The sequence below is a fragment of the Danio rerio genome, chromosome 8 (genome assembly GCF_049306965.1).
Source record: "Danio rerio strain Tuebingen ecotype United States chromosome 8, GRCz12tu, whole genome shotgun sequence".
Classification (NCBI taxonomy): domain Eukaryota; kingdom Metazoa; phylum Chordata; class Actinopteri; order Cypriniformes; family Danionidae; genus Danio; species Danio rerio.
Genome location: NC_133183.1, coordinates 54,215,552 through 54,239,116, shown reverse-complemented (window position 1 = coordinate 54,239,116; position 23,565 = coordinate 54,215,552). Strand labels below are relative to the sequence as shown.

General features: G+C 38.1%; 1 protein-coding gene across 3 annotated transcripts in view; it reads right to left on the bottom strand.

Moving 5' to 3' along the window:
• The window catches only part of si:dkey-220o5.5, a 59,674-nt gene that overhangs the window by 13,848 nt on the left and 22,261 nt on the right, over positions 1–23,565 (bottom strand). For 2 of the 3 annotated variants that reach the window (XR_012384733.1, XM_073911123.1), the window contains one exon: positions 17,720–17,853. Coding sequence is in view for 1 of the 3 variants with exons in the window: in XM_073911123.1 (XP_073767224.1) it covers positions 17,720–17,853 (134 nt within the window). In the remaining 2 variants the exon portion in view is untranslated. Of the gene's footprint in view, positions 1–9,511; positions 9,568–17,719; positions 17,854–23,565 lie in introns of those variants that run through there. The other variant, XM_009304234.5, reaches the window with a different exon arrangement.

The following is a 23,565-nucleotide window of genomic DNA, read 5'->3' as shown; positions in this document are numbered from 1 at the left end:
GTGTTCCGACATAACACAAACAAAGATACATACAAAGATGAAAACACAGATAAGGAAGAGCTATGACAGTACCCATGACAGAAAGAATAGAGTTCAGCGAAAATTACTGGATTAGGGACAGGAATAATTACAGGCCGAAGTTCTGGGAACATAACTGGATCAGGGACTGGACAGAGTTCAGGGGTTGGAGCCGACATTAAACAGAGCTCTTTAGTAAAAGTCTTTGTTACATAGTGCTTGGGTACTGGAGTCTTCTTCTGGATAAACTCAGTAACTAAAGTCAGCACTGTACAGTGCTGTTGGAAAGAAGTCTTCTTTTCACAGCAGTTGGCAACTGGAGCCCTCTTCAGAATACACTTAGGGGCTGAAGCCAGTACAGTGCTGTGCTCAGGGGCTATTTTTTCTACAGCCGACCCTGGAGCTGCCCTCTCAGGAGCAGGTACTGCATTAGCTCTCTCTAGAGCGGAAGCGGGCTCTATGAAGGTTGTCTTAAGAATGTGAGCAGGCTCTGGCACTGATATCTTCAGTTCACAGCCCGTGGGGACTCAAGCCATCTCTAGAACATACTCAGGGGCTGAAGTCAGCTCTGCGCTGTGCTCAGGGGCTGCACTCTCTGGAATAGGAGCCCTGGAGATGCTCTCTCAGGAGCAAGAGCAGGCTCTGGGGAAACCTTTTCTGGAGCAGATACTACAAGACCTGGACTATTGATAGCATGGTTAAGGAGTGACAAGATCTCTTTGATAGACTTTGCAAGGGATTTGCCTTTCTTCAGAGGAGGTTAAAACATCTGATGTGTACACAGTATGCAGATAGCATATGAATGTGGGCCACTTTAGGCAGTTATACAGCACTGGTGGTATTCCTTTAGGCCAGACAAAATTAATGTAAGCCTCAAGTGGCCCACCTGTACAATGGCAAAAGCGGGGGAAAGATTATAATTCTTACAGTATATGAGCATTTTATCGAGAATTATTTACACATTTGGCATTAAGAAGGAACATAGAAACGTTATCTAATTAACATCTAGCAGCAAAATGTGTCTGGAAAAATATTCAAAAGCTTTTATTTTCATAAACCGAGCAGATGTGAACGTGTCTGAGGGTTCTGATTGGCTGGAGTAGATATCTCATGTTAACGCGTTCTTGACGTGAATGAACTCTTCCCAGCAATCTTCTATTTGCGTTCACACAGAGCATAATTCCGGTAAATTATCAGCAATGTTACAACTTCTCTTTCCAGAAAATTGCTAGAACGAATTTACCGTTATTTTCAAAAAGGGCCTGTTCACACATACAGACCTTTCCGGAAAATTGCCGGTGGTTCTTTTTTTCTCAAAAAGTGGACCTTTTTGCAGTTGTATGCCTCAGTTTCTATTTAACTATGATATTTAAATACTGCATTTTAGTGACATTTTAAGCAGTCATTTTTTTTTCTACATTAACTAGTCATCATAACCACACTTTTTGATGTACTAAAAATATTTCCTAATAATTTGCAATAAAGAAAAACAAAATAAGACTAATTTGTAAAATACAAATTACATATTTCATAAAAAAATAGGAATCTGTTTGACGCTGAAGATTACTCTTTCATAACTTTTGCTTATTAAATTAGATGGGATTTTTTGTGAATACAAGTAAGACTGTTTGGTTCTTTTATTTAGCGCCACCCATAGCCAGTCTTTCTACTTTTTGTTGTTTATTGTTTTTGAAATAGATTATATTGTAAATATCTCACTCACAAATTCACCCTCACATTTCCTCACTTTTCACCCAACCAATTCCTCAGTTAAACGTGCAACCCAACTCCCCTAGACAAAAAGTGGTTGTAACAACATGAATCAGCAGTGACAGCACAGGCACAAGAAAAAACATGCGTGAGCATGTAAATGACACGGGCATACACTGTAAAATATCTGTTAATTAACAGGTTCCATGTTTTGTGATGCACAGGTGTTTTTTTTTGTTTGTTTATTTATGGTTGTGAATTGCATTATTGGAATTTTATCTCTGCTCTGTTAACTTTTGATGTAAAAAATTCAACTCTGCAGTTTTAACAGAGTGACTTTTATGGACATTTTAGTAGGTTGAGACTAGAAATTGTTTAAGAAATAATATATAGAGAACTAAGTTTGTAAAGTAACAGAAAATGCACTTATAGCTTATTACCAGGTCTCTGTTCAATGATTTACAACAACCCAAGCTTTTGTAGAAAAGATAAAGGTCCTATAATGCAATTCAAAAGCATAAATAAGTCCAAAAGCATGAATCAAAGAATTTACAGATATTTTTTTTTAAAATGTAGGCTATATAATGCTACAGTTACTAAAATAACTCTCATTCTCCATGGGGGTAAACGGAAATGCTATGTGGAAACTTCCACTATGGGGATTTAGTCAGTATCCAGTATCATCTGAAAGAGTATATAAATGGGTCAATGATATGCAAATGAGAAGGACGCTTCAGCATGGACAGCTGGCGCTACTTACAATAAATTTGGAATAAAAGCACAGTGTGTGCCAAGCTGAGGTATCCTTTTCTAGCTGAAGAGCCTTTCATATCCAACAGCTAAGGGGAAATCATTGTGGTGAAGAAACATAGCATTTCCATCCCCCGAGCATTCTCCTTTGGGAGGGGAACTTCGATGCTATGTGGAAGCTTCCACTATGGGGAAATGTATGGAAAACACCACAATTATTGAATTCTACCTTGCCCCCGACAAGAGGTTATGCCAAGCCAAGAACATGAGCGCACCTGCAGCACCAGAGGCGTGGTCTTCCAATGTGTTCGCTGGCCCTGACTTATCTCACTTCAACCGAAGTTTTACAGATTTAAATATATTTTTGGGAGTCGTAATGCATCTGGTTAATTTCTAGGAATTTATATACGACATTACGTTGGGAAAGTGAGTTAGCCTTATTCAATAGCCTTATTATTGTAGAATGAAAACGATCCGCGTCCACACTCGCGTTTTACCCAGCGTTTCTGAACAGCTCTCCGTCCACACCAAAACGCTGAAAATGCACATCACGTGACCACACACACACTCTCGGGCAAGCGCTCCAGCATTTCTACCCAGATGAGAGCTCTGCTTGTCGGACTGCTCATCAAGCATCTCCCGCTGGATCTAATCTCCCTATATTTGCTAAACGTGATATTTCATTCATGTTGTTGTCTTTATCTAACGACATAGGCCAATTCCCTGACTTTGATCATTGGAATCTATTAAGTTACTTGTTCACGGGTAACATGTTTTGGTTAAGCGCAAAGATAAGTTAATGATTAATCCAGGTACATTGACTGATCGCTTGCCTTTATTTCCTACAATGTATAAACTTATTGTATGTTATACTTTTATAATTATCGATTATTAAAACTGATATTCAGCAAAAGAGAGGGTGCGTTTCGTATTTTCACTGAAATTGAAAGGAGGCAGTAGTTGTAGGCTCCGTTTTGTTATAAATATCCACACAGTGAAGATGACGCTCATATATTCAGCACGGCGCCTCAACATTTCTGCTGTCTGTTAAGTTGCTAATGTTAAAAAGAAAATAGGAAGTTCCTTAAATCATGTTTACATTTTATTGTTGAGAAAGTGAAACAACGTAGCCAAGGTGATGTGAATGAAGTTATAAAGTACACTGTTCCCTTTGAAGATTTACCCGTGTCCTCGGTATGTTTTCCATATCAAACTGAGAAGGGGGAGACTGCAGCCTTGATCAAACTTGCGAAGTCTTAACTTACAAGAAGAGGATGCGAGACTGAACTGTGTGTGGGCTACTTAATATTGAGGAAAAGCCCCAATCAGATAGGCGAACGTTTGCAGCCCCGCCTCCGTTTTCAGATGTCTCCGTCTTTCCCCATCCACACTGAGACGGAGCAGCAGCGTTTTAGAATGAAAACAGCCTCTCCAGCGTTTTCAAAAAGCTCCGTTTTCGGCGCTCGAGAACTCCGGCGTAGTGTGGACGGATGGCGTAACCGTAGCAAAACTTATGCGTTTTCAAACTAAAACGCACTAGTGTAAACGGGGCCTTAGAGCAGTCTTTTTGGATGGAGGAGAAACACCTCCCACAGCATGTGCTTTTTGTGGCAGGTCAGTTTTTGACTGTCCAGCCACATGTTCATGGCTGCCTGGTGCTGCACCTTCCTCTTCTCTGGGGTTCTGCAGAAGCAGAGTTACAAAAAATTTAAATGTTAGACACGCAAACATAATTATTAAATATTGGGAACTCTTAAAAAAAAAGTCGCACACACAAAGTATTTTCAAACAAATACCTGGTTCTGCATCTGTGTTGCTTTTAACTTGAGCCTGTTGAAAATGTCATCCCTTTCGCTGTTATTCAGATGGGGTAGTGCCCGGAACCGGGGGTCCAACGCACTGCTCTCATACAGAAACTCTGCTTGCTCCCCTTGGTAACGGTCTGCCAAATCATTCAGTATTGCTGCCTTCATTTGAGAGACGGTGTTTGAGTCTGCATTGCACGGTGCCATGCTCACTTGTATCATGTGTTTGAGAGGCATGATAAGAGAGACTGTTAGTCGAGACTCATCGCACAGCACAGTGGTTGCTTTTTTCAAGGGTGTGAGAAGTTTATTTATGTCCTCAGCATCTGCGATGTCAGCTGCATCTAGAGTGTCTGTTTCACGTGCATTACGTCTAACTTCAGAACTTTGTAGGGCTGCAGCAATTGCCTGTTGTTGCTCCAGGTAGCGCTCAATCATGTCAAGTGAGCTGTTCCACCTAGTTACTACATCCATTATCACTTTATGTACTGGCAGGTTTAACATTTGCTGCTTGGAGGTCAGCACAGCTGTTGCAGTTGAACTGCGGTGAAAAAAACGCTGCTACACGCCTCACTCTGCCAAGCAGACGACTGACACGATTTACCTTCAAACCTGCCTGGGACGCAAGGTTTAAGGTGTAAACATTTTACATGTGGGGACAGACCAGCCTCTTTCACTGCCACACCCATGTTTCTTGCGTTGTCAGTAACCACAGCGATGCCGAGGTGATTGTTGTTGTAAATCATGTCAAGCTCCCACTCTGAAACAGCAGCTTTTAACACCTCACCTATGTTGTGTCCAGTGTGTGACTCAAAGAGTACCCGTGTCTGTAGGACAAAAGGTTTTATCTCCCATTCACTTGTCATAGCATGTGCTGTGATAGTAACATAGCTCTGAGTGGCTCGTGACCCGAGTGGTCCACCCATCTGTGGTGATTGAAATGCACTCTGCTTGTTTGAGGCTCTGTGCAACTTTCTCCCTTGTCTTTTTGTAAAGAGCTGGTAAAACAGTTTGACTAAAGTGTGGCCGCGACGGGATTTTATACTTTGGCTCCAGCATGTTTACTAACCTCTTAAAACCTTCATTGGCCCCACCGAAAAGGGCCGTAGGTCTTTGGCTATATATTCACCAATGCATCTCGTGATTCTCTGTGCTCTCACACTGTTGTGAGGGAGAGAGGCTGTAAACGCTTCTTTTATAGTCTTTTGACCTGGCTTGATTTTGCTCCCCGTATCTTCACGTTACTTTTCGGGATAATGATTTAACAAATGGCTCCTCATGTTACTCGTATTCCCCGACTTGTATTTTTTTACAGTCTGCCAGTGCCTGCATATCGTTTTTTCTTTGTCAGTCACATTTTCTCCTTTCTCGTTTCTCTTCAGAGAGAAACTAAAATGCTTCCACTCATCAGATTTAAAACATGCTTTAAATTCAACCATTTTCAGCTCTCCTTCCACGCTACTACCAGCACCCTCCATTTCTGCATTACTGTAGTGGCAACAGACCGCAAAGGATGTTGGCCACGCATGGGCTGATGGGAATTGTATTTCCAGCTGGCCCTTTCGCTACATTCGCCTGAGAATTTTTCTCAACAGGTCTTAAGTTTTACAGAGTCATGCGACCATGGTAATATTACATTTTTTTTATTGCGGTACGACGGTATTTACAATACCGTTACATCACTAATGTTTATTGTTCGGATATCACTACTGCTTTCTTTAGAAACAACCAAAACAGAAAAAAATACCCTTCTGAGTGTGGTGCTTTAACTATGAATAAATTACAAAGTGATTTGAGGTAAAAACAATTGATTTAAATTCAGATTCATTTAAGATAACATTTTATTTTTTAACTAGTCATAAAACCATGTTAAAACTGTTTGCTGAAATGAAGTTCTGTTTTTATGTTTTAGGTGATTTCAGTGTGCTTTGATGGATTGCTTTGTACATAAATTAAATGAATGACAGCTTCCGGAACCTGTACTTTTTAAGGTATTTTTTCCTGTTATGTCCTATTTGTCTTGTGCTTTTGTGCAAATAGTGTAAACTGATCATCACAAAACTGACATCTTCAAATTAATATTATTTTAATGTATTGTCTTTAGCATAAAACTTGACAAAACTTGTTTGTAGTGCAAGTAATTCAATTTACTACCTTTTGTTATTCTTCTAGTCTTTTACCCTTAACAGCTAATGAATTGTAAGTCTAACACATTCGCAGAAACAAGCATACTTTCTTGTTGCAAAATAAGGTGGATAATTGACAATGCGTAGATAAAATGTGTAGAATTATGAACAATACCCAGAGTCTAATTCAGGTTTTCATGTGTATTGTGTGTTCATACAATTTTTAAAAATGTATTTGCACTAAACATGGTATGCCCAAAGTTGAAATAACAGACCAGCCCTGGGTACATTAAAGAGAGGCTGAAGAACATATGAAAGTATCTGAGGCACTTGAGAAGGCCATAAGGAGAGAAGGAAGATGCACCAACCAGGACAGTCATGCCAGGTAATGGGTAGCCTTCATTTATAAAACAGTAATAAAAGATAAAAAAACTACAATCTTAAACCCCTTAACTTTAAGATGTCAAGTGAAAAGGACTTTTTTGTTTAGCTTATACAAATTATATTAGGTAGCCAGCCTCTAAATAATACGTACACTTTTTTTCAAAACACTTTTGCTGATATTGAAGTGAGATACGTGTAAAGTTTGGGACAGGTTTGGTGACTTGGGTAGGTGCGATAGTGGGTTAAGATATAAGTGATAGGTTATCAGTGCAATTAAAAATATTTCAAAATGTCATTCCAGTCAATTTGTATAAATGTGTCTGTTAAATGTAAATATAATGTGGTAATAATCTGGTAACAATTTACAATATTTTGTATTTGCTATTATTTTTTTTTAACATCTGTTAATACTATTCCTTCAACTAACAAAGTAACAATGAGCAACAAATTTGTTACAGCTTTTATTAATCTTTGTTAATGTTAAAGTTAAAGTCATTTATTGGTTATGTTATTTCACAATGCATTAACAATGTTTGACATGCTTTGTAGGCCAATCAAGTGCTCCATGCATACCCACACCTTGACTCTTACACTCTGATAGACATTTTTTCATTTGCATTATCTGTCCTCTGGGTTGGAACAAATATGGTGGAGTACCTCCAGCAGACTAAAGCATCAAGACATTACCCTTCCTTAAAGACACTTTGACTTCCAGGCTTTTGTCATCCTCCCAGGAGAAGCTTTGGAGCTAAGGACTCTCACAGACCATTTAGCTTATTTAATTAACCTATAGTGCATGTCTTTGGACATGTGGGAGAAACTGGAACACCCAGAGGAAACCCATGTAAACACAGGGTGAACATGCAAACTCCACACAGAAATGCCAACTGACCCAGCCTGGACTTGAACCAGCGACCTTTTTGCTGTGATGCCACAGCGCTACCCACTGAACTACCACAGCACTAACAGGTAGCATTATAGCTTCTTTTGTTTTCATTTTACAGGTTTTGTTTTTTTGTATGTAAACAGCTTATTGCTTGAGGAAGAGTATTACTTTATGTTCACACTCTGATGAATATTGACATTTTTGTCCAGCACAAATGAATATATGGTTCATAATATAGACTAAAAACACTGCTTTGTAACAAACAATTGTTGAGGTATTTTGGAATTTTGAATTTGATGAGCATGGCTTTATGTGCAAACAGCTTTACTAAACCTTTAGGTTTTTTTGTAGTTAATGAATTTTTTAAAATGTTAAAACATTTGGCATTTTAAATTCAATTGCATGTGAATTCATGTGAATTGTTTAAAATGTTTTACCTTGAGGTAATTTGGAGAAAAAAACTTAAAACCTCAGGCAACCTATATATGAAACAAATTGTTTTGAATGCAGTTAATAATTTGTTTTTCGTTTTGTATAATCTCTTGAATTTTTAATTGAGGTAAAGTGTATTAACAAAGTGTAATGTGCTGAACAATTTTAATGGAACAAAAAATAAAGCTTATACAATATTGACCTGTTTTTTTTCATGTTTTTTATGTGGTTAATGATTTTAAAAGAAAACAAAAAATTACATTCGAAAAATAACCTATTTATTAAATCAATTTAACCTATAACTTAAGTAAAAATGTCAATTTATTGGGTAGAAAAAACAACCCAATTGTGGGGTTAAAAATAATAACCCAATTACTTGGGTTAATTTACCCCCTGATGTGCTCTGTCCCAAATTTACCCAGCAGTAGGGTTAAAAACAAGCCAATTTGTGTAGTTTTAACCCTGTGTTTTTTTAGAGTGAATTGTGGTCAAAAAACTAAGTTTTAAAAACTGGTCCAAAACATGACAGGTGGACAAATCTAAGCCTATTTTTATTAAAACAAATATCAATATGCATATAATAAATAATACTGCTAATAATAATAACACTATACAAAAGCAAGTTGTCGTAAATAAACTGAAAAAAGCCCCCCGAGATGAAAAAGGCATGAAGGCAGTGGTTTTTATTTTTATGTAAATAGTAATAATTTTTGTAACATTTAAATCCTTTAATTGTTTTTCATTTGTAAAGATGTTTCAGTATTGTTATACATCCTGCATGTTTTAAGCAATATGTAAGTGAGGTGCACAACTAGTGTGCTCTGTGCTGGATTTTAGACCTGCTCTCAGCTGGTCTATTGCGCAGGACACTTTAGATCCCTTAAAATAGCAACGTGCCAACAATGCACCTAAACATACCTCTTTTCTTGACTGGAACACCTATGAGTCCACAATGTGGCGCAAACGGATTTGCTATTTAAACAACATGGCTGAAAACTGGAAAAACAAGACTGCATTGTTCTGAAAATAGTAAGATATCACAGAAACACATCTTGCATCTTATTGCACCAGGTGTATGAACACAGTCACATACACACGCATACACATTGACATATATCCACACACTTTGAATGCTTCAATTGCGAGAAAACAATTGAAGGCCATCTACTGAACAAGCCTCTTTCATTCAGCCTCCTACTTTCGACCATGGATTTAGGAAATGGTGGTGAATGCACTCCACTGAAGACATCATTACATAGCCTATTTCATTTAATGATTTGGCCTGTTAAGCGTTTTTTAAATTTGTTTAAAAACTAAATAAATAATAAATAAATAAATAATAAATAAACAGTAATAACGAAGTGTGGTCAACAAACTGAGTTATATTTAAACACACTTACATCCTATGCCTCATTTGGTGATGGATATGCCTCCAAAACCCAACAGGTGGACAAATCTAAACCAAAAAATGAATAAAACAAATATAAATACGCTTCATGAATACTACTACCAATATAACATTAAACAAATGCAAATTGTAATAAATATGGAATGTAAGGAGGCAGCGTTTTTTATATTTATATTTGTATTTTTCAACATTTTTTCCTTTATTAATTTTTTTTTATATGTAAAGATTTAAGCTGTATATTGCTGTATGTCCCTTTGTGTATTACACAATATGTATGCATGTTTTGGTCCTGCGTATGTGCATATATAACATGTTCTTTAAATAATAAAAATTCTGCACCATTGACTTCAGACCAGCTATTTTTGGTCAATGGCGCAGTCTATTTCAGTTGCTTCAAAAAGCAAAGCGCCAACAATGCACCTTAACACACCTCCTTTTCAGACCAGCATGCCCATGAGTCCACAAATTGGCACAAATAAATTTGCTATTTAAACAGCGTGGCACAAAATGTGAAAATGACACCTGCCCTGGTCTAAAAAAAGCACTTGCCTGGTGCCATATTGCGCCAGGTGTGTGATAGGGCTCTTAGTGTTTTAGCACCAACCATTTTAGACTTTATGTTTAGAGCTTTTGATTTCTCATTCTTTTATTTTCTAATGCAATTTTTTTCTCAAAACAGCAACATTTTCTGAAAGCTAAGCAAACCAACAAAGTCATTTTTCATGAGCCTAAACTTAAAAATTAAGAACTAAAACAGACACTGATGATGTTAATGATGATCAACAAAACAATTCAAGACAAAAAAATTAAGTTGAAAGGACCTTTAAAGATGAATAACCTTTAAAACAATCTTCCAACATTAACAAAGCCAGCCATTTTTGTAACAAAAACATATGGTTTGGAAAACATTGTTATACCAAAAACAATGTTTTTTTAGTTGCCCAGCACAAACTGTGGGCTAAATGTGCTCATGTTCATAAGACCTCAAAATTTCCACTCAATCTTGACTGGTAACTTCCTCCCAAATCTCCCAGGAGATCCTTCTTGCACCATCAGACGTCCTTCCCTTCTGAATCAGTCCCTGAATCAGTCTCTTTATCATTCCATCACTGTTCTCTATCACGTACACAGTCATAATTAAACACGCATTTCCTTTCCAACCAATCACACTGCGGCCTCTCGCTTAAACATGGCATTTCCTGTTAAAGATAAGGCCTGTCCTCCTCATCCCCTCTCCATCTTTTGCAAACAAACTTGATTTCATCAAGGGTTCTCGAATTAGGTGAACTTCCTATTGTACTTAACTGCTTTGAAATAGAAAAATGTAAGCTTTTAGGAACAGATCAAAGAAAGTATAGTGGTGTCTTTAAAGGAACATTTTAGCTGCAAATTTTAATTCTTAAAATGAAACATTGCTGACAAAATAAAGTGAAAGCATTACGGAAACAAAGTTATACATAATATAACTAATATACATATATAACTAATATACATATATAAAAACGATAAGGTTAAATATATTCTACTGTTTTGCTGACATCAGAGGAGGAATGCCATACCAGAGAGAAAGTAAGAAGACCTTGTTGACCTCAAGAAGCATTGTTAGATAACAAAGTAAATTTGTTACAACTCTAAATTAGAAAAAAGTTGGGACAGAATGGAAAAGGCAAACAAAAAAAAAGAAAGTATAAAAAGATTTCATGTTTCGTCTGGTCAACTTCATTTAATTTGTGTATATACATTCTTTCCTGTCATCCAAACCTGAAATACATTCCAAAAAAAAGTCGGGAAAGAAGCAATTTAGAACTAGTAATCAGGTAAAATTGGTTAAATTTTGATGTTATTTAAAACAGGTGTCAACTAGTCATTGTAACTATGATTTGGTACAAAATCAGCAAAAGAAGGGTCTAGTTCTTTAGGAGCAAAGATGGGCAGAGGATTGTGTAAGGGTCCATCTATTAGTCCTATGATGGAACTAATGGTATAGGTGAAGGTTAAATGCGTGTTAGCATTTTTAGCATATGTGAAAAAAAAAATTTTTATTTGTGAAATTATTTTAGTTTGTTTCCAGCTTTGAATCTGATAATTTTAATTTAATTTAATCCAATTTAAGCTGATTACCTTATAGGTTGTGATTTGGTCTAATTTAGATTGATTAACCTAATAAATTCTTATTATCAGTTAATGGTTCATCGTTTACCCTAAGTCGCTTAGTCAGTATGCTGGCCAGTTCCATCTGTTCACGGACACATTCTTGCCAGTTCTGATTCTTAGATGATATAATTGTAAACTAATTTCCTTTAAGAAATATTAGGCCACCCCATGCTTGCTTATACATAAAAGCGTCTGCTAAATGACTAAATGTAAATGTAAAGGAAGTTTGATTTACTCACTAGATTATATCATACCAAGTCAGTGATTGTCAGCAATCAACAGGGGCCTTATGTTCGAAGACTTGCGTTGATTGCATACTAAAACATTGCATACGCACAAAGCTGAAAATGTGCATACGCAGTAAAAAAATTCAGATGTATGAATCACTGCATACGCGGAATCCCACGCATATTCTCTTTGTACATGTGAATTAACGTGAAACTGAGTGCACGAGCACAAAACTCTTTCCTTCCTCCTCCCCCTATAAATATGGTAATGACTCTACTTTGGCAAAGCCAAATGAAAAAGCAATGGCAAAAGCCATCAAAACTTTGAACAGATTGTGAATTGGAGGTGCTCCTATTGGTGGTAGACCGGAGAAAAACTGTTATTTGCTGTGTTATTGCTGTGTTATAAAACTGTGTTATTTGCAAGTTTGTCCTCATCACTTGATGACTTCAGTGCTTAAATGTCTTTTAAGTGTTCTGAAAAAAATTACAATACTTCATAGTGGTAAATGCTTTACTGTTCCAACTTTTTTTCAAAAGTGTTGCAAGAAAAAAAAAATTGGAAAACATGTTTAAAAAAAAAAAAAAAAAAAAAAATCAATAAAAGCTCACTCCTCTCTTTCATTTACATTTGACCCCTCCAGCACCAGTTCTATTCACAAACTCTGCCCTTTACCTACAGTAACTCACACAAAATGGTCATCTCAAAGTATAAATGTTCTATATCAATAGACTTTTTCATCCTGTTTGATATCATTTGAAATGTCCCAGTGCGACTGGCACAATGGTCTCGTTCTGAAAGAAATAGATAATCTATGTAAACACTTGAAACTTTATGGATCTTTGACTTACTGCCGAAGGGGTGTCATTTGTCATGGCCCTCTAGCCAAATTACCAGCCTGATCTCACGAGAAAACGTAAGTATTTTACGTTTTTCCAGTTTAGTGGCTAATTCGTACGAATTCGTACGAGTTCAGTCGTACGAAATGGTACGATTTTAAAAAGGAGGCGTGGCACCTGACCCCACCTCTAACCCCAACCGTCATTGGGGGATAAGCAAATCGTACTAAATTGTACGAATTAGATCGTACGAATTCATACGAATTAGCCACTAAATGAAAAAGTTACGAATTGCCGTGAGATTGTGTTGAAATTACCTCTTGATTGCCACAGCAAGAGGGCTTCCATTATGTCTTCAGCTTGTGATCTGTCTTCAGAACTTCTATGTCTTAAGCTTGTGAATTAGTATAATTCATTAGCATGATACTATTCTGTAAAATATTATCTGGTTTACTACATTGGGCTGCTGCTGACTCTAATTTTAGGGACATGATCACAACATCAGGCCAAAACATAATAAAATAAAGACATTTATTTTATTTATCAACTATTTATTTATCAAATTTTTATTTATTTCAAACTTTCTAAGAAATTAGTAAATTGTATTCTGGGTATTTTTAAAGTTCACTATAACAATACTGTACATGTTTTTGATGATTTTGGATGGAACACTGTTATTTATGTCATTTCTTTCCTATTCACTTATCATTTGAATTTATTATTCTTAATATTCTTTCATTTTATGAATGCATCATGCAAATTTTCCCCATGTCACTCTGTAGTTTTGTACCAGCTTCAAACCACATACCTGCAACAAAAAGCAAGACAGCCATATCTCTTTGCTGTTCTTTGCACTTCTACATAATTCTTGACAAGTCATTCTTCACTTTTATGCCTCATTCACTCTAGCAGCAACTTTGTATCTGCCTGTCGCTCTGGGTGGCGATCGAAGTTGCTACTGGGCATTCCTACCTTGAGGTTGCTCAGGTAACATTTAAGGTGATATTCACCAAGTGCAAATTAGTTTTATGCAACTGAAAGCAAACTTGTGTTAAAATGTTATTATGGCCTCCGACATCATTGTGTAAGTATGGAGCCATATTGACAAGAGCAGTGATGTTTATTAATGTGCCCAAGCATTTATAACTGAAAATTTGTTTATTTTGTCCTCCAAATAATCACAAAGAAATCATTGTCAAAAAAGCTTGCTTCTCCTGCTAGCTGATCACCCATCACTCGTGTGCTATTAGGTAAGTAGGTGGAGCTAATCCATATTACCAAACCCCTCTGTATGTGACATATAATTATAACAGCATAATATTATTAATCTTAATTATTCATAATTTTCAAACAACAAATAAACAAATAACATATAAAATATATAAATAACACAAATAGCACAAACATAACAGCCACTAATTGTCAACAAAATGACAATTAGGAATAAATAGATGTGGAATTACATATAGTTCCTCTATAAATGATAAAAGTCCATACAGATATGGCTATCGCAAGTGAATGAATGATACCTCGCGTGACACTGGAGTATTCCACAACAGCAAGCACAATGCTCTAATAAAAAAAAAGACAAGCAGGGGGCAGTTATATAACATAGTGAACATATTGAACGTCGCGGTTACGTTGGTAACCCACTTTCCCTGAAGGAGGATAATACACATATATTAGCCTCTAAAGAAGCCAAACACTGAGCGATCATGGTGGAGGCGACACACATCTCCTTTTCCTCCCACAACATACTTTCACATCTGTCACTCGATGACACTCAAATCCCCTGTCAGAAAAGTCTAGTGGCTGTGAATGACCTTTTTGCAGTGTCTGGTATAATGTAATGTTGTTTTGGTGTGGTTACATAGATGAATATGGCCACTGTGTAAAGTACAGTACAGTTACAAGCTTATTGCCACATTTTATCATGATATCATTGCCTACAGGGATTTCCTAAAGATCAATACCAAAAAGAAAATGCCCAAAAAAAGTACTTGCAGGGGCAACAGGGTGCATCGCCCTTTTGCAAGAGTGAGCCGCAAGCTTAGCTGCACAACAAATGTGCCATCGCAGTGATGGCATGCACTGCCCTTGAGCACCGCATTAACATGCTGAACCCTCAGACATGCAACACAGTGCTCGTGTCCATCATCCAGGGACAGAAAACTATCGCATCCAGTAATGCACAATCTGAACAATGTCTTTGAAAAGACACGCTGCACGACCATGTTGCTCTTTTAGGATAATTGCTTTATGTGCACCGCTCTTGAAGTATTGGTCCAGCGAAACGCCCAGGGACGAGAGAAGCCCAGCTTGACTGTTGCTTCTCATGCTGTTGCTCGCACTGGAACTGGGAAAAATCAGCCTCTCAGAAGACGGCAACTTTCTTTCCCTTTCTCTAATGTAATCGGAGGACGACGGCAAAATTTCTCTTTCAGTCTGCATGTGAGGTTTCTGTAAGCAAAAAATGTGCTGAGTGACGCTGACATTCTTATTCACAATTGATTGTGACTGCCACCAGCTGCGTGCACTGCCACTGCCAATTCATTGGCCCATAGTATTTCTCTTCAGATGATTACCTTCCTAGGTGACGCAGTGGCGCAGTGGGTAGCACGTTCGCCTCACAGCAAGAAGGCCGCTGGGTCGCTGGTTCGAACCTCAGCTCAGTTGGCGTTTCTGTGTGGAGTTTGCATGTTCTCCCTGCCTTCGCGTAGGTTTCCTCCGGGCGCTCCGGTTTCCCCCACAGTCCAAAGACATGTGGTACAGGTGAATTGGGTAGGCTAAACTGTCCATAGTGTATGAGAGTGTGTGTGGATGTTTCCCAGAGATAGGTTGCGGCTGGAAGGGCATCCGCTGTGTAAAAACTTGCTGTGGCGACCCCGGATTAATAAAGGGACTAAGCCGAATGAATGATTACCTTTAAGGGAAAATGTCCTCCAAAATCTCATCAACAATGTGGAAGTCAACAATAACTAGTTCACTTTATTTTAATTGCCATAATAAAGAGGGATTAATAGTGAAGTTTATTTGAAGAGTGAATAGTACAGTAGGCTATAATAACTTATCAAGTGTTTCCCTATTTTCTATTAGTTACATTTCTGCTTGCGTTAGTTATATTTTTGTTTAAATGTTTTTTATTTGATTGATATGGTTCACCTTTTGAATGTTTAATAAACGTTTTTAAAATAAAATGTATTTTTTACAACGTCTATTGTCTGTGTCTTTAAGTGTTTGAAACTGGAAATATCTCATCATATAACATACAGCCAAAAATGTTATAGTTTATTAGATAAATATTTTTTATATGTAAGTCTATTTTAGTATTGTGGTTATTGTTGATAAATAGTGCACTAATATAAATCATATCAAAAAGCACGAAAGGAAGGCAGAACATAAGACACAAATTGTGAGTCTGCATATAATCTGCATATTTGAGAGAGCGTGAGAAAATTTGCACACAAGCAGCGTATATTAGAGAGCTAAAATATTCTTATCATGTCTTCTGTTTGTGCCAGTTTTGTCCACAAACAGAAGAAATTAGTGCACAACCATCATACTGAGAAAGCTATGTTTATAATGCTCACTTTGTGCATGACAATTTTATGTTGTGAGCCACTTGAATTTAAAGTGAATAAAATAATGACAACAATAAGAAAAGAAATCTGTATCTTGTCATGGCATTGGAGTTTACATATAGGCCTGTTGTGTCTAATATGAATATAGTCAAGCTATTCACAGATATTACAACACAATCTCACGGCAATTCGTAACTTTTTCATTTAGTGGCTAATTCGTATGAATTCGTACGATCTAATTCGTACAATTTAGTACGATTTGCTTATCCCCCAATGACGGTTGGGGTTAGGGACTCACCCCTGGCTTCAGTTGTTCGGTTTTGTGGTTTTTAAAAGTAACAATTATATATAACAGTTAAAATATGTAATTGTATATAATAAAAAAATAAAATGCAACAAACAACAGCAATATTAACTATAATCAATTAGCATCAACTAGAGACCCACTCAAAATTACGGAGTATCTTTTTCTCTCGATATTTTCTGTTTGGAATCTTTCATGTTTGTTTCGCACCATAAAAATGCTCATATAAAATGTACTTTTGAAAATCTTTGTTTTGCAACATCATTTCAAAAGCTAAATGAATAATTTAAAGTGCATAATGTGTAATGGGGTTATGAACAAGTACTGTATCATGAACTTTTTTAACTATTTAATTAAACAAAGTAGGGGAGGACAATTATATATTTAAACTATTTAATGTGTAACCGTAACCTAACACAGTCCTTAGCTTAACTAACAGTATTGAACATTCATTTATCCGTTCATTCATTCATTTTCTTTTCGGCTTAGTCCCTTTATTACTCAGGGGTTGCCACATTCACACATTCATACACTATGGGCAATTTAGCCTATTAAATTCACCTATAGCCTATATAAATTCACCTTATTATATATCACCTATATCTTTTTGGATTGTCGGAAGCTATAAAAATTAAACATGTAAAACAGGAAATACATTGGGACAAAAATGCTCTATAGCAAGATTTAGCTCATAATATTTCTTTCATGCTTGCTTTTTTATTTCTGTCTTTCTTTATTTGTTGCAAAGTCAATCTTTCTTCTCTCTGTTTTCCTTTTTTTTCCGCCCGACATAATATTTCACCCCTTCCTGATTTCAGGTCAGCTGTGACCTGTCACAGCTTCCGACATTCTCCCACAACTTTTCATTCTTTGTTTTCTCTGTTCCCTTACTGCTGTTTGACTGTCTCAGACTTCAGCCACCCTCTTGTCTAGTAGCCCCAATTGCCAATTATCTGTTAACAGTCATTGTGCATTTTGGTCTTGCATGGGATTGCCCTGACTGTTCATTGATGAACAAAATATTTTAGTCAGTAAATCTTTCAGGGATATTTTATCAAATAATGAAATCAAAATAGATGGAGGGCTGGACTCACCCCTGGCTTCAGTTGTTCGGTAGAGATGTGTGAGAAAGCTTCCTCTGTCAAAGGAGCCTTAGCCGTAATGGATTCCATGATATCACTGGGCCCTCCAGAGGGACAGTTCATAATCATGTACTCTGCATCCTCATCTAAATAAACAAAACATGAACACATTCAATTAGCTATTTACACAGAATTATTAGCTGTGATGTCTTAAATAAATGTACTATGTTCTTATGTTTTAAAGCCATTTATTTGTTAAATATAACATTAATGAGAAAGAATTGAACCAGATTAATCAATTATTTAGTGATTAGCAGGGATGGACTCAATCAATAAATGAGATAAGCAACTGCTTAGGGCCCCAACTAATGCCAAGAAGCCTATATTAATCATATACAATTTCTATCACATGTAAAATGTGTCGATAACAGTTAAGATTTTAATGTTATTGCTTCTTTTCAAAACAGGGGGCCTCCCATGAATAATGGAACAATCCTTCCTTACTGCACATGCGCGAGATGTGAATGCTTTAATCAAAGACACTGCCAGCCAGTGTTGCCAAATGTAGACCCCCTAGTGCCAAATGTTCAAAAATGTGACTACAGAATGTTTTTTTGGTGTTACTGGAAATTTTTAGAGACTCATGCTCTACCGTTCCACTTTTGGCAATGAGCTGCGGGTGATGCCAACACAGATGGCAGAGAGGCATTGATTCACTGCTGAAGTTCTATCAGAATCAACATTTTGGTTGAGGTTGAATATTCAGCATTGAATTAAATTATGAATCGACATTGACAATTAAATCTGTCATAATCACTAGCACTCTACCCATCATAGATCACTGGAGAAGATTCACATTGCATAGAACTGCAAATCTGCCATTAAACAGACTACACGATCCAGTCATGCACCTCTCACACACCAGGGGTCCGTTCTTCGTACCTCGCTTAAATAATCTAAGATGATTTGGCAGATCCTGGATCTTTTAATCTTGATAAGTGATCTCTGGCTAATTTGTTCTGCAAACAAGTTCGCAAATCAGATTAAAATGTCTAGATGAACTGATCTGAGATTTCTGCATTTGTTGTGAAGGGCAGATCTATCGATCCTCGAAATCATGATCAGCAATGCAATGATTGGCTGATGGCACAGCAGCGCAATGACATCATCTAAATAATATTCAATCATCCATGTGAGCAAAATTACATCAAATTAGCAGTAAACGGTTTGTTAAATATGACACGCAATAACTTTCCACATTTGTTGTGGGCTGCAGGCTTTACACTTTCATGTGTCAAGAGTATTCATCATGTATTTCAATGCATATCAATGTATTTAGTTCTACATTTAGAGAAGATTTTCTTTATTATAGTATAGGCCTACCCAAGTTTTTTTTTTTTTTTTTTTAATCGGTGTAAGGTACTGTATAAATAACTTTGCATCAAAAAAGCATTTTTGATATCTGTAAAGGTGTCAATCACCAGCATTTTAGTGATCAAAACACGTGCATGACTGCATTTATTATTATCCTTTTTTTAATAGTCGAATATCGTGCATGTATCTCATTTGCATCTAAAAGTTCATATATATAATATTTCTCTTTAAACCACCAGGTGGTAGTCTTTTACTTTTATTTCGGAGTGCAGATTGCATAAGTTTTATTAATATATATTTTTTACTTTATGTTTTTATATATATTTTTCCAAAACTACTGTAAGAAATTATCAGCATTAAACAGCAATAAACAGCCATAAACAGCAAGACCTGCTGGCGACAGGGCTTGCTGCCCAACCCAGTAATACTATTATGCTAGCCTCTCCTGTACTCCTGTCCCCTGTTCAACAGCCTAGACCACAGCCAGATTATAAGATGGTCGTCTCCAGTTCACAAAATGGCGGTCTCTAGTCCTCCAGTTCACAAAATGGCCGCTTATAGTCCTCCTGCTCACAAGATGGCCACCTCCAGTCGGCCAGCTCACAAAGTCGCCGCAACCAGCCCTCCAGCTCACACAATGGTAATCGCCAATCTGTCACCAGCTCACAAGATAGCTTCATGATCCGAATCTGTTCCTGCCATAGTTCCTGAAATGCCATCACCTGAGCCATCAGAATGGCCACCACCACCTGAGTTGCCAGAGCTGCTGCCACCACCAGAGTTGTTATTGCAAGAGCCAACACCTGAGTCCCACAAAAGGCCAGAGCCCCACAAATAGCTCCTGAATCAAAGCCTTCTGACCCAATGGGGTTGGATGAACTGCCAGTGCCTTCTCAACCAAGGCCTTCTGACCCACTGGGGTTTGACTAACTGCCAGTGCCTCCTGAACCCAAGCCTCCTAACCCACTGATGTTAAGTGAACTGCCAGAGCCCCCTGAACCAAAGCCTCCTGACCCACTGGGGTTTGATTAACTGCCAGTGCCTCTTGAAACCAAGCCTCCTGACCCACTGGGTTTAAGTGAACTGCCAGTGCCCACTGAACCAAAGCCTCCTGACCTGCTGGGGTTAAATGAACTGCCAGTGCCTCCTGAACCAAAGCCTCCTGATCCACTGGGGTTTGATTAACTGCCAGTGCCTCCTGAATCAAAGTCTCCTGATCCACTGGGGTTGAATGTACTACCAGTGCCTCTTGAACCAAGGACTCCAGGCCCTCCGCAGCTCCATGCTTCAGGCCCTCCGAAGCGCCACACTTTATGCCCTGTGCAGTTCTACGCTCCAGGTACACCTCCGCTGCATGGTCCTGGCACTCTCAGGCATCCCTCCCACTATTTCGCCTCCGCACTACGGATGGGGGGGTTGCTACTTTGTCTTGATCACCAGTTATCTAACAATCATAGATCGCTGGAGAACATTCACATTGCATAGAATTACAAATCCGCCATTAAATAGACAACAAGATCCAGTCACGCACCACTCACACACCTGGGCTAGATCATCATGATTGCAGACAGACAAAGCTACAGCCACTCATGAACTGATTACATGGACTATAAAGTTAGCACACAAACACACAGAAGTTGCTGAGTCTTTTTATCTGTTTATGTGACATTACAATGCGTTTTCCTTTCCTTGTCTTGCCGGTTTTGACCCCTGCTTTGTTTTGTTTGTTTTATTGTTTATCCCTCGCTGCTGCCTGCCTTCTGACCACTCGCCTGTTATTTTGTTATTCTGAGCTAATAGCCTCGGACCTTGAGCTCAAAGGCTGAAATCATTCTGTGTTCAAAGTAAAAAGTTCCAAAAGCCAGAGGGAGATTAATGACAACACATGCTTATTCACTAACCACAAACAGGAAAAAGTATTTACATGCTTTTTTTATTTTTTATTTGCTAATGTCTTGCAGGCGAAAGGTTTTTTGCAACGCACGCTTTACTGAATATGTACCGAGTAAAATATTACTGAAAATGTATTAGTACTGCCTTACACTACTAAGTTATAGAAAAAGGTAATATGTTACTGTAATACATAACTTTTGTAACCATTACTCCTAACACAGCCTGACAGTGATGTCTACTTTACTGACTCGGATTTTTGAGTCTTGTTCATCGAGATAAACAAATCTTTTTTCGAGTCATTTCGTTCATTTGGTTCAATTTGACAAAATATTATTAAAATGTTACAAATTGCTTCCAAACACATCTACAACAAGCCCAAGTTGATCACACGACAGATAAATCATAAATAGAATACTATAAAAAGGAGAAAATAACTATGTTTACCTGCTCTTTTGTCTATGAACTTGAACTATGAATAATTGCTATTGTTGTGTCTTTGTTTAGCTCACCTCTTCATGTCTTCAAATGTCAGTGGTTCGTTCACATTACACTGACAGTCACATATAATCTTAACCAAAATACACAGTCTGAGCCGATCTTCTAGTTCTTGAGTCGTTCGTTCATCACGTGACAGAATGACTCAAACAGGAAGACTCGAGAGATGAAAGGTTCAATTCTTTTTCCGGCTCTAAATGCATATGATTGGCCTGTGAGGAACAAACGACTCAGACCCGATAGAAGACTCCTGTCAACACCATTCTCATCAATACTCTGTCACCTTCCAAGGAAAACCACTAGGATGAGGAAGGGTCAAGTAATGTTCTCCCCCTATAACACTCTAAGGGCCTACTCACACTATGCAATCCGTACCGTGCCCAGGCCCGTTTCCTGGATCGTTTGAGAAGTGTGAGTGCGGTATCATTCTCCTAACCTGACTGATCACATTAGATGTGTGTGAGCTTGATTCCAAACCTTCTCACTGCGTTGTAACCAGTCTGTGACAGCGGTGTAATTCTGTGGGTTCTCCCGACCATGGGAATAAAGGGGGTTTATAGCCCGGAATACATCTAAAGGGAGTGATGCCTGTAGCGGGTTTTATCAACAAATTCTCCACATACTCCGCCCACATCAGAGAATGGCTCCATTCATGTTGTCGTTGGTAGCAGTAGGAGCGAAGGAAGCGAATGACTTCTAGATTCAAATGATCAGTTTGTCCGTTAGACTGAGGATGATACCCTGATGTGAGACTGATACCCGAGAGGTGAATTGGGGACTACAATCTGATACAATATCGGCTGGTAAGCCAAAGATCTGAAACACTTGATTACACAATGCTTTAGCCGTACCGAAGCCAGAGGGTAGTTTGGGTCAAGGAATCAAACGACAAGCCTTGGAGAAACGATCGACTACTGTCAAGATGACTGTGTTGTTCTGTAATAAGGGTCGATCAATAATAAAGCCCACTGTAATGTGAGACCATGGACATTGAGGAGTGGGCAGTGCTTGTAATAGGGCAGCAGGGGTCTGATGTAAAGCCTTGGTTATTTGGCAGATATTGTAGTTCTGAATGTATGTGATCACGTCTTTAGGAAGAGCTGGCCACAAGAACCGGGATGTGACTAGTTCCAGAGTTGCTGTGACACCTTGATGACCTGAACTTGAAGTGTCGTGAATGTGCGCCAATAATCGTAAACGTATATTGATGGGTGCAAAGGTAAGATTAGCAAGGCAATTTGGAGGAGGTGGCAATAGTATCTGGATGCAGTCTTTATGATGCAAGCTGAGACTGCATAACCCAGCAATGCAATGTCAGACACAATGCACTCAAATGGAGCTAGTCTCGTCACTGTGACGGGTAGGGTTAGGGGTGGGGTAATGTGAGCCCATTAAAAAGCATTGGATGCAGCCCAGACTGCACTGCACCAGGTCTGCAACCAGACCCCTCTCGGAGGTGAAGTTTCTTGCGTTAATCAAGTTTGGTGTAGTATTTGGCTTGTCTTAACTGTTCCAATGCAGAAAGAACGAGGGGCAAGGGATAGCGGAACTTAATGGTCTCTTCATTCAGTCCTCTATAATTGATGCAGGGTAGTAAACTGCCATCTTTCTTTTTTACAAAGAAGAATCCAGCAGATGCCGGAGAAGTAGAGGGTCGGATAAAGCCTTAGGCCAACTGCTCTTCAATATACTCGGCCATAGCTTTCCATTTGGGTTGAGAGAGAGGGAATATTCGTCCTTTAGGAGGTACAGAGACAGGAATCAGTTTAATTGTGCAGTCACTGGAATGGTGTGGAGGGAGTTAAGAAGCTTTTTGTTTGCTGAAGCCTTCGAGTAAATCATGGTATTCAATGGGGATTTGATAATCTTTTGGAAGATGGTTAATGTTAGAGCTCGGATAGGAATATTTTGTATGGGTTATATGCAACGAGTCATGCAGGAATCACTCCACTTGAGAATTTGCACTTCTCTTCACGAAATGTGAGGGTTATGATGACGTAACCAGGGCAGACCCAGTCAATTATGTCAATTGAGTCAATTATGTAAAACTGTATTTCTTCAGTGTGAAATACCACAAATTGCAACTGCATTCCTGT